A 13,131-nucleotide genomic window follows, 5' to 3' on the forward strand; every position below is an offset into this window, starting at 1 on the left:
GTATGTACAGGTTTTTTTCACAGCCGGTGACTGAGAACGACTAAAAATAAACATGCAATACATAAATATTCGTTTATTCGGTAAAATGTTTTCCATTAACAACATTTATGCTGAATGGGAAAAAGGATCGAATTTCCGTTTTCCAAAACGTGGTGGGTCGTGTGCAACTCAAAATCCCTAAATACGCGTATATCATTCTTTGTCATTGCGATTCTGTTGAAGCTTAAATTTACACTGATTTAACAGTCTAAATATTTAAGTTTATTTTAATTTAAGGTCATATTATTACCTCGCGTTTTCCAATTTATTAGGTTCCAGGCTTTCAAACCATGTTTACAAAAAGTCAAAAAGTTCAAAGAAAGCATTGCAGTCCACTGTCAAAAGTCGAGTGCTAAGAAGCAAACTTTTTTTTTGGCTTTATTTATTTTTTGAACCTGAACTTTGAACTTTATTTGAGTCAAATAACTCACTGATTTAATATCGAACACCTGTAAATGACACATACATGTAATTAGATTCTTGAATAGCATCAACAGCCAAGCTCATCCAACCACCAAGTCTTCTTTTTATTGCAAGTTGAACTGGACGGGACCATTAAATCTTAAGGCGGATACCGGAATAATCTGAAAAATAATAGTTTATAAGGGAAATCTTGTTTTGCTTATATCTTATATAAAAATTTTAAAATTTTAAATATTTTTTTTTTAAATTTAGGTATTTTAAGCGTTTTTATATTTAAAAAATTTTGTTAGGAAATTACATCTGGTATGTTATGAAGATTTTAAAACTGATAAGAATTCTGTAAGTCTGAAAATACCAGATCCAGAGTTTTTATAATTAAAATATGTTGTAAGGAAATTTAATCTGGTATGTTATAGAGATTTTAAAACTGATTATAAAACTGAAAGTCTGAAAAGAGCAGATCTAGAGTAAATTAGATTACACTGTGTTCCAACTTTGAAAAACAACGGGCTTCCGTTCAGCACTTTTATACTTTTATACAACATCCTACCGGGACAAAGCGCCAGCGATTTTCTGAGGAGAATTAATTTGCTTACACTTTTCGGAGGACGAATTTTTGTACCTTATAGGAAGTGATGCCTTGGGAAGGGGGTTAGCAGAGTCAGGGGGCTGACCCATCTTCCTTTCGTGGGAAAGGAATCAAGAATGAGTTTCAGCAGACAATTTACCATACCCAAGTGCCTGCTCTGAGCTGTTGAAAAGTGCTCCTCTCCTTGCAAAGCCCTTTGTCTTTTACCATCTTGGGCTACCCCTGTGAGTTTCCCAACCAGAAGAGTATAACTTCCGTAGGTCTTCTGGCCTGGAAGCAGGCAATTTCTACTTATATTGTCCCGCTGAAAGCTATTGGCACACAAATATCGCCCAGTTTGCACAATCATAAATTCAAACATATTCACGAAATGATAATTTAAAGCAATGTATGTGGTCGCACTATCAATATTCTAATAAATTTTTAAAATATTTTTTTCAGAGCCATAGAGCCACAGCCGTTGAAGACGAAGCTTAAGGAAAACCCTCAGCATGGGGGTGGCTGAAGATTTCGCTCCCAGCTTTGTTAAAAAGCCGCAACTGCATCAAGAGGATGATGGCAATCGTTTGATTTTTGAGTGCCAGTTATTGTCGTCTCCAAAACCGGACATTGAATGGTTTCGAAGTGACAATAAACTAGTAGAAGATGGCCGAACCAAATTCAAAATTCAACCCGTTGAAGATAATAAATATACGGTAGTATTAGAGCTTGACGATGTGGTTGAAACGGATGCTGGACTGTACAAAGTCAAAGCCAAGAACAAGTCGGGGGAAGTCTCTGCGTCTATTAATTTAAATTTCACACGTAAGTAAACTAAAATAGACCGCCGAAATAAATTATAAGTTTAGTCAGGAGGATTACGTAGATGAGGGCGGGCTATTTGTATTGGACCGAAGAATGTAAGAAATCATAAAAGGAAAACGTAATTTTTAATGGGTTCCAAGCAATTTTGTCGAACCAACATATGGTCTGGGGTTTGAATCCACAAAACGCTAAATAAATACTACAGATGGCACAGACATATTACTGAATTTAAAATACCACTTGTTAAAGGTCACTTTGTTACGAACTTTTGAAGTTTGTGGGCGTTAGAGTAGGACGGTTTTGTTGGCTTCTTACTGGTCGTAACGAGATGGACTGCGTTAGAAAACAAGGAATCTAAGTCTCAAACCTCTATATCTTTTAGTTTCCGATATAGCCATGTTCGGTATGTTCATTGGGACAGACGGACAAGGCTAGATCGACTCGGCTAGTGATCCTGATCAAGAATATATATAATTTATGCGGTCGGAAACGCTTCCTTCGACCTGTTACAGGATACTCTTCGAGTAACGAGTACAATAATACCTATTTTACGCATCCAGAAAATATAATACTAGCTATGTTTTTTGAAAACGTAAAGTATATACGCGATCAGGCCTTTATGAAATAATTATATTATATAAAAAATCATTATGATTATACGCGATCAGGCCTTTATGAAATTATTATATTATATAAAAAATCATTATGATTCAAAAGAAAATTTAAACAATTTTTTTTTGGAAGATCCAACAATACCGTGCCACATTCAAGGAACCTACGGCACACTGAAAAACATTGCGAGATCAAAAGCCATTTTAGACCATAAGTTTGTTCCCCAATATTGCTTAGAATCCATTAAAAATTACGTTCCCCCTATTCTATTTTTAGGCTTCCAATTCGAATCGCCCAAACGTTTAATGGAAAAAATTTCGGTTAATCTGCTTTTCTTTAATCATATCATTATCAGTCTGAAGTTCCAATGCAGTGATAGAGACATTTTAGAGGCGGCAGAAAATATCGATAAAGTATCAAAAGTATTTCAGAGTTTTGATATTTTTGTGATGAACCGATTACACGAAATATATCGAATCAATTACAATTTTTAAATCCCCCTGTGATTGTTTACGAAACAGGAGCATAAACTCATATAAAACATAACATTGTTCGAAATTTTTAGAAATATACTCGGATTTCTTTACTTTTGTGAATATTTTTTCAAAAATATCAATATAAATTTAGTTTGAAATTCAAAACCAATTAAAAAATGTTTTTTCAAGCGAAGGACGTTGTATGTTAAAAAACACCGAAGATGAAATTTTTTTTTTTTAATTTTAGTTCCAATGGGAGCTATAAGATATAGTTGTCCGATCCGGCTGTTTCCGACTTATATACTACCTGCAATAAAAATAAGACTTTTGGGAAAGTTTCAGCACGAAAGCTTTAAAACTGAGAGACTAGTTTGCGTGGAAACGGACGGCCAGACGGGCATGAAGAGATCGACTCGTCTAGTGATGCTGATCAAGAATATAAAATCTTTATGGGGTCGGAAACGTCTCCTCCACTGCATTGCAAACTTCTGACAGAAATCATTGTACCCTCTGTAAGGGATAAAAAGACGATTAAATCAAAAAATTGTAAAAGATGTTTATTTCTTAATATTTACGGCTCAAACTTTTATTAATTTATTACCCATATTTTTAATCCACTGTTATGTAAACTGTAGCTGCTGACGAACCAAAAGAAAAGTAAGCTAACCTTGATGATTTAACTGGTTCAGTGCTATCTTTTGGCATACGTGAACCTTGATAAATACGTTTAGTTAATTTATTATTATTCTTTTACCGAATGATAAACGCCTAAAAAATACGCTTTAAGCTTATTTGATTAAAATACCTTAAACGATCTCAGAATATTAGCATGATCATCTAGAAAACGCTTTACATTTTATAAATGCTCTAATTTTTCTTTCTATACTACTCAATGTAATATTTGGTGTTTAAAATTGAAAACAGATGGTAAGTTTTCAATTCTTGAAAACGAACGGTAAGTAAAGCTATCACATGAATTCGTGTTCAATGTGTAGAGCTAAAAATTTTTAAACTAATAACTAAATGTTACAATTTATTTTTGTGACTCCAAAAACAGATTTTTAATTAAAAAGTTCTAAAAGATTAGATAAAAAAATATTGAAGTAAAGTTTTATTAGCGTAATTCATTTTTTAATATCTAATATCTAGATGACATACCCTAAACAAATATTTTGGGTTGAGATACACTTTCAGTTTCTGTACATGCATACATTGTATTAATTAATTGTCAAAATACTATACTTATGCGACGCTTTTTCAGTAAAGTAATCTACCCTTAAAACAAAAGTTCTTAAATTAACTTTATTTTTGAACCTTTATCAAAGTTATGAAGAAGACTTGATCTAAACATGCCGACTTTTCTTTTGTCTGCCCTATTCTACTCGATCATTTTTCCTTTTACACTTTACGTTACTTTTTTATATTTAGGAAATATCACTTCAAAAATTGGCCGATTCCAACTTTCTTTTCTAGGAATCATCCGGAAAATACTTAATTGAAAACAACTTGCATGTAATTTTGTGTTCAATTCGTGTAAGCTGTGAAACACCTAAAAGTTCAAAATAAAAACAACAGAAACCCCATAGTCGATTTCGTCGACTATATGCCACCAGTTACTCAGCTAAGATAAGTGCGAGAGGGACATCGTTTTTTCCACTAACTTTGGCATGTAGATAAATATTGATAATAAGAGCACAATCTTATTTTTCCGAAAGTAAAAAAAATGTTAAATGTGGAAAATGGGCGGTTTCTACTGAAGCAAACTTGCGGTGCGCAAGAAGCTCAAGAATCTACATGCTGAATTCCAACTTCATATGTTTTATAGTTATCTATAGTTATATCGGCTGTTTTTTGTGGGCTTCATAGTGCATGCTCCTGAGAAAAGCTTGGGCTGCGTAAGAAAACGATTCGATTATTTGCGAACATGCCACGCACACACTAACGCCCGAAAACCGCCTTAAACTGTGGAAAACGGCCGAATGCAGATGGCGCTTTTATGTGCTCTGCAACTTCTGGTTCTCCCTAGTTGAGTAACACATACCTAATTGTCGAGGTTTACGACCATAGCATTTTATCTTGCTGAACCCTTAAAACAAACGTACCACATAATAAAATATACGTTTAAACATTGTAAGCTGGTTTAGTTTGTTCTTCTGGCTGTTTATGCGAGTTTGCCAGTGCTTTCGATTATTACGTTGCCTCTCGGCAATTGACATCTAAAAATATGTGCTTGGTTTCCACAGCCTTTACAAAGATTAAATTTTTTACTGGGACTATTCTTCATGTATTTTAAATGGAACATTTTATGAGGCTATCGTATTTTCTAAAAATCAATTTTGGACCCACATTATTTTGTCGTTATGTTGTTATTTTGTTGTTATGTTAATAAACTACTAATTTTGCCAACTATTTATTGCACTTTTTAACCAAGCCTACCATATGTAATGCTTCTCATATTTGAATAATAGGAATAAATGATCGTAACTTGACTTACCCAAACGTTGCAGACAAATCGACGGTTTCGCGCCGACATTCGCGAAAAAACCCGCTATACGACAGGAAGAAGATGGAAAACGACTATTATTTGAGTGCCGCGTTAACGCTGATCCAATACCCACCATTATTTGGTTCCACAACGGAGCAGCTGTTAAGGAATCAATACGCCATAAGGTAATTTATAAATACACAAAATCAAGGCGGTTTTTGACCTTCGAGCTCAGGAGATTTAAACTTTAACTTTTTTTAACTAAAGACTGCAGAAGTCATTTATAATGTTGATGAATCGGCACTTTTCCTGGTGAGATTTTCTGGTTCAGTTAAGGATAAATCCTAAAATTCATTTTAAAACTTCAGATTGTTTTGAGATTACTTAAACTTGAGAGTGTACAAACCATGATCGAATGTTATTGATTGTATCGCGTTTCGTTTAAAAGGATGAGTGTTATTAATAATATACTTTTTCAGCTTACTGTTGATAAAGACGTCCATTCATATTTTGCAACACTTGAGATACTAAATGTAACAGTTGAGGATGCTGGCAAATACAAAGTGAATGCAAAGAACGAATTGGGCGAAAGCAACGCTACAATAAGCCTGAATTTCGACAGTAAGTCCTAATTGTTTATATCCTATTTCCTTGTTGCACTTGAATTTCATTAACCATCATAATTGAATTTTTTCGGTTTTGCTAGTTTGCCGCAAAAATATCTTTATTAAGTATAAGCAATAACCCCTAATTTGCTAAAAACTTTTAGACCTTATATTTAAGAGATATCTGGATAATAACTTTGAATTTTTTTCGACTTTGATCGAAAGCTAAAGGTATTGCCCCATATCGGTAATGCTTAGAATAAGAGTAGTTGACTCCTAGCTATGTCTAGGGACTTGTTTAACTCCCCAATTACAAGCCATAAAACGAATTGTCAAAACTGGTAAATCTGCCCGCATTCGTTGTTTGACGCAGTCGGTGATGAAATCAAAATAATAATACACGAATACATATAAGTATACATATGTACATTTCTAGCTTTATTTAAATAGTTTGTTAGAATATATTTCCGCCTTGCCCCGTGTATTGGAACTGACCTTGTCATTTGCAAATTGTGTTACATGGATATTTCAACTCTATAGGCGACGAAGCCCCCGTGCCGGAAAGCGCAGAAGGCATTAAGCCAACTTTTACTGAACGACCAGTAATTCGTCAAAGCGAAGATGGCGGAAATGTAACGTTCGAATGTAGATGCGTCGGAGATCCCACTCCAACAGTCACATGGTACGAAACTAATATTATAATAAATATCTTTACCATACGAAAGAGATCAAATAAACAGATCCGAAGTACCCGGTAGAATGAGAGCCTCATAAGCGATTTCCGTTTTAAACAAATTATTGTGTTTCAATCAAAAACTTTCCTTCACAAAGGTCCCATGGCGAGACTATACTAAACGAATCCAAACGCTACAAAATGTCACTGACAATGGATCAAAAACTATATCACATGGCGTGTCTCGAGATAAGCAGTGTGGTCTCCTCTGACCAAGGTGAATATCGCGCGCAAGCGAAAAACAAGCACGGTTCTGGAGTCGCAACTATTAATCTTAATTTCGAAAGTGGATCGAAAAAGTAAGGCAACAAAAACGCATTAGAGATAATCAAATGATATCGAAAGTTATACTCCTTCCAACTCAATACAGAATTCCAGATGGAAAGTCGCCACGCTTTCCAAAAAAACCAACGATCCGCCAAGAAGAGGACCTACTCATCATGGAATGCGTATTGGAAGCGCATCCGGTCCCAGACATTGTCTGGTATTGCTCAGATAAGGAAATATCCGATAATCAAAGAACGAAAATGACCCGCAAGGCAATAACTAAAGACAACTACGTTTTGACCCTGGAAATCCAAAACCCCACAAAAGAAGATGGCGGCAACTATCGCTGTAACGCAATTAATATGTATGGCGAAAGTAATGCAAACATTGCGCTTAACTTTCAAGGTACTAAACTAACTTTTCTTTGTTATATCGTGACTTTTATAATCATATTATATTACATAAATGTAATCATAATGACAGAGTTTTTTTACTTTACGTGGAAAGTATACGAGCAAGCACACTTCTTGGCGAGCACAGACAACTTAAAAAGCGTCTTAAAAGTTATACAAAATAAACTGACTAGGTCAGAAATTACTTATATTATTTCATCCATAAAATATTTTCATAATTAGCCAAAATAAGTGTTTTAGTATTAAAAGTATTAATTTTTTACATATTTACTTAAAATCATGCTGATATATGGTAAATAGTGACATACAAATTATTGTGTTGTACATAAATATATGAGTGCTGTAAATATTAAATTTATTATATTACATTATTAGGCACAAACTATTACCTACTTTTTAAATTTTTCCTTAAATGTTGCCCTTTTTTTATAAGCAAACCCAAGAGGGGTTTGGGGGTGTGCTACGAGAATCTCAATTCACCGCCAACACACAAAAAAAACTATCTAAAATCAAATTTTAATACCCTTGCAGACGGTAAAAAAATACAAATTATAAATAGGTTTTTTTTTATTGGCAAGCCCATACGGTAGTAAATTGAATTGTAGCAATATTTCTGGAACTAGTTTCAAAAAATCGGAATGATCTGTACGACCTGAAAGGGTATAAAGACATCGGTTTGCCGATGTTAGCTTCCTTTCTTGTTTTTTTTTACTCCTTTTGTTTTTATTATGGTTTATAATACATAGTTACATGCAACAAATTTATAGACTAGATAAGTACGCCTCATTAAACTATTTAGCTATCTGCGCCGGAAATTAATCTGGGGCCGCAACTTCGGTCACACAATCATATTATTGATTTGATGATTTTCATTAAAGAAAATAATAGGACTTGAAAATTAAGGTATATGAAGTGTATACGAGTGTCTTCAAAAAGTAAGGTGACTTTTCACACAGAACACTTTTAGCGTGTGCCACTGTCAAGATTTCCAGTGTATCAAGTGCTTATAATACGTCCGTCTATCCGTCCGTTTCTACGCAAACTAGTCTCTTAGTTTTAAAGCTATCGGTCTCACACTTTTCGAAAAGTTTTCTATCTTTTGCAGGTAGTATATAAGTCGGAACCCGGCTGGGTTCGGACAACTATAGCTTATAGCTCCCATAGGAAAGATCGGAAAATTTTTTTTTCTAAATCATATCTTTGGTGTTTTTCCTACACTTGGAAATATATTTATTTAATTGGTTTTGAATTTCGAATTAAATGTTATCAAAATCGGACGACTATATCAAAAAGCTGCCATAGGAACGAACTGAAAATGGTTGGAAAAATAATACGAACAAGGAAGAACGCTATAGTCGAGTGCCTGGACTATGAGATACCCGTTACTCAGCTTAAGGGTGCAAGAGGGAAAAGGATATATATAAGCAGCAAAGCGATATTTTAGGACGCCACCTACCGACTGTTTCAGAAGATCTTATGTGGGCGGCAGGCAGATTAAAGCGTTTAAACCGTTTGTGGGCGTAAAAGTGGGCGTGGCACATTCTTTTAAGGTCAGTGGATAGGTATTGATGAGACAAACACATTTCAGTTAAAATTTTGTTTCTATCATAAAAACTATTGTCGCTACAGATTTTGACGGATTTTCAGCGTTACAGTGGGCGTGGCACCCCCATTATTTGTTCTAACTCTTGTAGTTTCCGAGATCTCAGCGTACACACAGATAGACATACCGACGGACAGACGACGGATTGAAATACAGATCGACTCGGCTAGTGATCCTGATCAAGAATATATATACTTTATGGGCTTGGGAACGCTGCCTTCTACAATTTACATAGTTTCCGACGAATTGGACGACTATAACATTTACCTGTCAAAGAAACGGTCAGAGAAATAATGAAATTATTTTTGTTTCTAATATTACTAAGGCTAGTAACAATCCTTAAAAATTTAACATGGTGTTACTAATGTTTATTATTTTGTGTAACTTCGAGGGTATACAAACATCGGCTTGCCGAATTTAACTTCCTTTCTCGTTTTTTGCACTAAATTTTATGCAAAACTTTTGATGCACATTTTCGATAGCGAAAGTCGCAGAGCACGCAATACCCTTATAACTTGGAACTTAGTACAGATGCCAACAAAACAAAACAAAAAAACCGATAATCAAAAATACGCAGTCCGCGAATTAAATCACCTTTCTTCCTCAACAAAGCTCGTAAAAAAAATTGAGGTGTTAATATTTAACTTCTTTAAAAATAGTAATTTGCACAGGGAATATAAAAATTTAACAATTTAAGTTAACATTAAATATATGTTTAATTTCTGAATTATATTCAATAATCTAAAAGAAAACAACAACAAATTATATTAACATGTTTAAAAATTAAAAGGTACGAAAAGTTTATGCTGATTTTACATATTTTTTTGTAAGCATTAAACATTATGTTTTGTGGCTTTCGACTAATGAAAAAAGATATTAAAGCCTTACTTGTTTTCGGTGAACAGGTGCGAGCGACGCCAATGGTTTTGCACCATCATTTATCGAGAAACCAAGGATAATCCCAAATGAGTCTGGCACACTAATAACAATGAAGTGCAAGTGCAAGGCCAAACCTGAGCCAACCGTAACTTGGTACAGGGGTCAAGACATGGTGGAGAAGAGTAAGAAGATAAAAATAAATACAACAGTTATTGCGGAAGACACTTACGAACTGACATTGGAAATAAAGGTGAAGTATCTAGAAGCGTACCCCATAGCAAACAATTACGAATCCAAATACTTATTTTAAGGATCCCGGGGCAACTGATGGTGGAACCTACAGGTGCAATGTCAAAAACGAATATGGTGAATCAAACGCCAATCTTAACCTTAACATTGAAGCGGAGCCTGAGCCGGAGGGTGAGGGGCCAACGTTCATTGAAAAGCCGCGCATTGTATCCGAAAACAACGGTAAATTGGTTATAATGGAGTGCAAGGTCAAGGCAGATCCAAAACCAGATGTAATTTGGTTCCGCAACGGAGAAGTCATAAAGGAAAGCAACAAAATCAAAACGTTTATTGAGCAGCGTGGTGACCAATACTACATTAAGCTGGAGCTATTAGATCCCCAACTAGAGGACTCTGGCCTTTACAAGTGCAACATTAAGAACACCCTCGGCGAGCTGAATGCGAATCTTACATTGAATATAGAAAGTACGTATGTGGGTTTCCTTTCAGAAATTAGAAAAACAAATGTTGTCAAGAGATACGCACGCACCTTAATTCGCATGCTACTCTTTATAAGCATTTCTTAGGTCTTTTATATGATTGCTGACTTTTAAATTTAATATTCATATTTTAGTTGTTCCCGTCATTAAAGATAAACCTAAAATTATTAAGATTATCAAAAAACGAACTGTTATTATCGAGTGCACAGTTGCATCAAAGTTCGAACCTAAGTGTACTTGGTATAAGGAAACAAACACTGTAAAAGAAAGCAAGAGACACGTTTACCTGGTGGAGCAAACTAAGGACGGAGAGTTTGCTGTCAAACTAGAGATAAACGATGTTGAAGAGAGTGATAAGGGCGCTTACAAATTGGTGGCTAGTAACGAAAAAGGACAAGCTGTATCTCAAGTTGTCAATCTCGTTGATATTCCCGAGGAGGAACGCAAGCCCAGCAAGCCGGAAATCTCCCGAAAGCTCGTTGATCAAAAGGTTTCCGAGTCAAAGACTTTCGAGCTTTTAATCAGTCTGGCCCAGTCAGATCGCAAGTGCAAAATCGAGTGGTACAAGGGCAGCACCTTAATACGCGAAACCAAAGACATTACCACCACGTTCGATGGAACAACTGCACGACTCACATTTAGCTCGGCAAGAACGGAACACACTTCAAACTATAAAGTCATTGTGACCAACGAAGTAGGCAAGGCCGAATCGTCGTGCAAGATTACAGTGGAGAAAGGCACAAAGAAGAAAGAGGAACAACCCAAAGAAAAGGATAAGTCGAAGGCAGAAAAGGAAAAAGAGGAAAAGGTAAATAAAAATATAAATACATCTAAATGTGTGCAGGACACGCATCAGGTCTTAGAATCTGTAACGGCACAGGAGATTCAAAGCAAGGAACGCCAGGTCGTAGCTAAGATGGAAGAGCATTATATAAATCAGAAATCTAGCACTCAACTAAACACTGTGAGTGTCATTCTAAGTGATGAATCCACCAGCACAGAGGTTCTTGACGAGTTTTCGCAAAGTAGGAAGCGTTCGTTATTCACTTTAGATTCAACGGTTAGTAATTTGAGCAGAGTTTAGTCAATAATATTGACGGTTTCAATCGGCGATTATTACTGCCTTAAACGTCAAAAATCTTTCCAAAATAAAAAATAAAAACCAATGTGCATACAACGTACACACAGGCTAATCTACTAATAAAGTATTACCAGGCTTCACAGTGTTGATATAAAATAATTTTACAATGTACAATTAACTGAACTTTATTTTCAAGTTTGGGCGGTGGGCAAGGCCTTTAAACTTGCTGTAAATATAACGCACACGATACATAAAAATGATCTTTCCTTTCGTTAGTTTGTAAACTTTTTTTTTCAAGTATTATTTGTTGTTATATCGTGAGATTATGACCTAAAAAATTGCATTGAAAGGGTAAAATATTGTTCTCACCTGTTTTTATGATGGAATCCATGTTAGGATGTCAAAAAATGTTTTCGAACCCTTATTTTTTCTTTTAGTTTGGTGACAATTAAGCCTAAGTTTCCCCTCCTTTCCAATAAGAGTAAAAATGGACGATATGAACGACATTGCAATTCAAGAATTAAAATCACATTTATGAAAATAATATGCGCAGACCGTAAATTGCATTTATCTTCGATTTATCCACGATTTTAAGGGAAATTAATATTCCTGTTAAAATTTTTTTTTAAGTTTGATCTACTAAACTACCCAATTTCCATAAAACATTCCATTTTTGTTAGCCTAACTGGACACATTAAAAATATTATCAAAACAAAAGAATCAATTAATTAATTATTTAAGAGATTTGGTTTAAAAATCTAAAACTCACAAATCGTTTAAAGTGTATTCTTTTTACCATACAGTGCGGCGTAACTTTATATCAAATACCGAAATTAAAAAGGAAAAGTGCATCAAATTCTCCTCTGGATATATCTCAGTCGAATGCATCTAAGGACCTATTTGGTGTTACATTAAAGCCTGTTAGCCAGTTTACTAGTGATGAGGTTCGCAGTATATTCTCCGAGAATTTTGAATGTTATCAAATTGTTAATTTATCAATTTTATACTGTTATCTATTTTTCATGATTTTCTATTCCTTCCTGCAGATAAAGGTTTCTGCTTTGCCGACTCTTTTTCTATTTTCCATTTCTAAAGTAACAAATCGAATTAATTTTTCTAAATACAGCTCTTAGAGTGCAGTTCACACAAATAGCAGAAAATCTGCTTATATTTTTATTTAACCGACTTGTCTTCAAAGCAAGGCTTTTTCGTCAAACTATACCTACCCCATCGGTTTTAAACCATCTTACTAATATATTTTTCTAATTTGTCCGAACTCTCATTCTGGTTAATAACAATACACTTTTATACACTCAAATAAAAAACACAACAAATAAAGGCGATTGAAGAGGAAGAAAATTCATCCGATCGATCTATTATAAATACGGAAAAGC

General features: G+C 34.7%; 1 protein-coding gene across 8 annotated transcripts in view; it reads left to right on the forward strand.

Moving 5' to 3' along the window:
- The first annotated feature begins 1,492 nt into the window (after nucleotides 1-1,492).
- LOC108035605 (twitchin) overlaps nucleotides 1,493-13,131 on the forward strand; it is a 58,830-nt gene continuing 47,191 nt past the window's right edge. For 6 of the 8 annotated variants that reach the window (XM_050886914.1, XM_050886916.1, XM_050886919.1 and 3 more), the window contains exons 1-11: nucleotides 1,493-1,855; nucleotides 3,868-3,898; nucleotides 5,451-5,613; nucleotides 5,908-6,049; nucleotides 6,574-6,715; nucleotides 6,865-7,065; nucleotides 7,137-7,438; nucleotides 9,955-10,178; nucleotides 10,240-10,642; nucleotides 10,791-11,716; nucleotides 12,541-12,681. In XM_050886914.1, the coding sequence (XP_050742871.1) occupies nucleotides 1,543-1,855; nucleotides 3,868-3,898; nucleotides 5,451-5,613; nucleotides 5,908-6,049; nucleotides 6,574-6,715; nucleotides 6,865-7,065; nucleotides 7,137-7,438; nucleotides 9,955-10,178; nucleotides 10,240-10,642; nucleotides 10,791-11,716; nucleotides 12,541-12,681 (2,988 nt within the window). In that variant the 5' untranslated portion in view covers nucleotides 1,493-1,542. Of the gene's footprint in view, nucleotides 1,856-3,578; nucleotides 3,601-3,867; nucleotides 3,899-5,450; nucleotides 5,614-5,907; nucleotides 6,050-6,573; nucleotides 6,716-6,864; nucleotides 7,066-7,136; nucleotides 7,439-9,954; nucleotides 10,179-10,239; nucleotides 10,643-10,790; nucleotides 11,717-12,540; nucleotides 12,682-13,131 lie in introns of all 8 variants that reach the window. The other 2 variants (XM_017111321.3, XM_017111339.3) reach the window with 2 other exon arrangements.

This window comes from Drosophila biarmipes, chromosome 4, assembly GCF_025231255.1.
Source record: "Drosophila biarmipes strain raj3 chromosome 4, RU_DBia_V1.1, whole genome shotgun sequence".
Classification (NCBI taxonomy): domain Eukaryota; kingdom Metazoa; phylum Arthropoda; class Insecta; order Diptera; family Drosophilidae; genus Drosophila; species Drosophila biarmipes.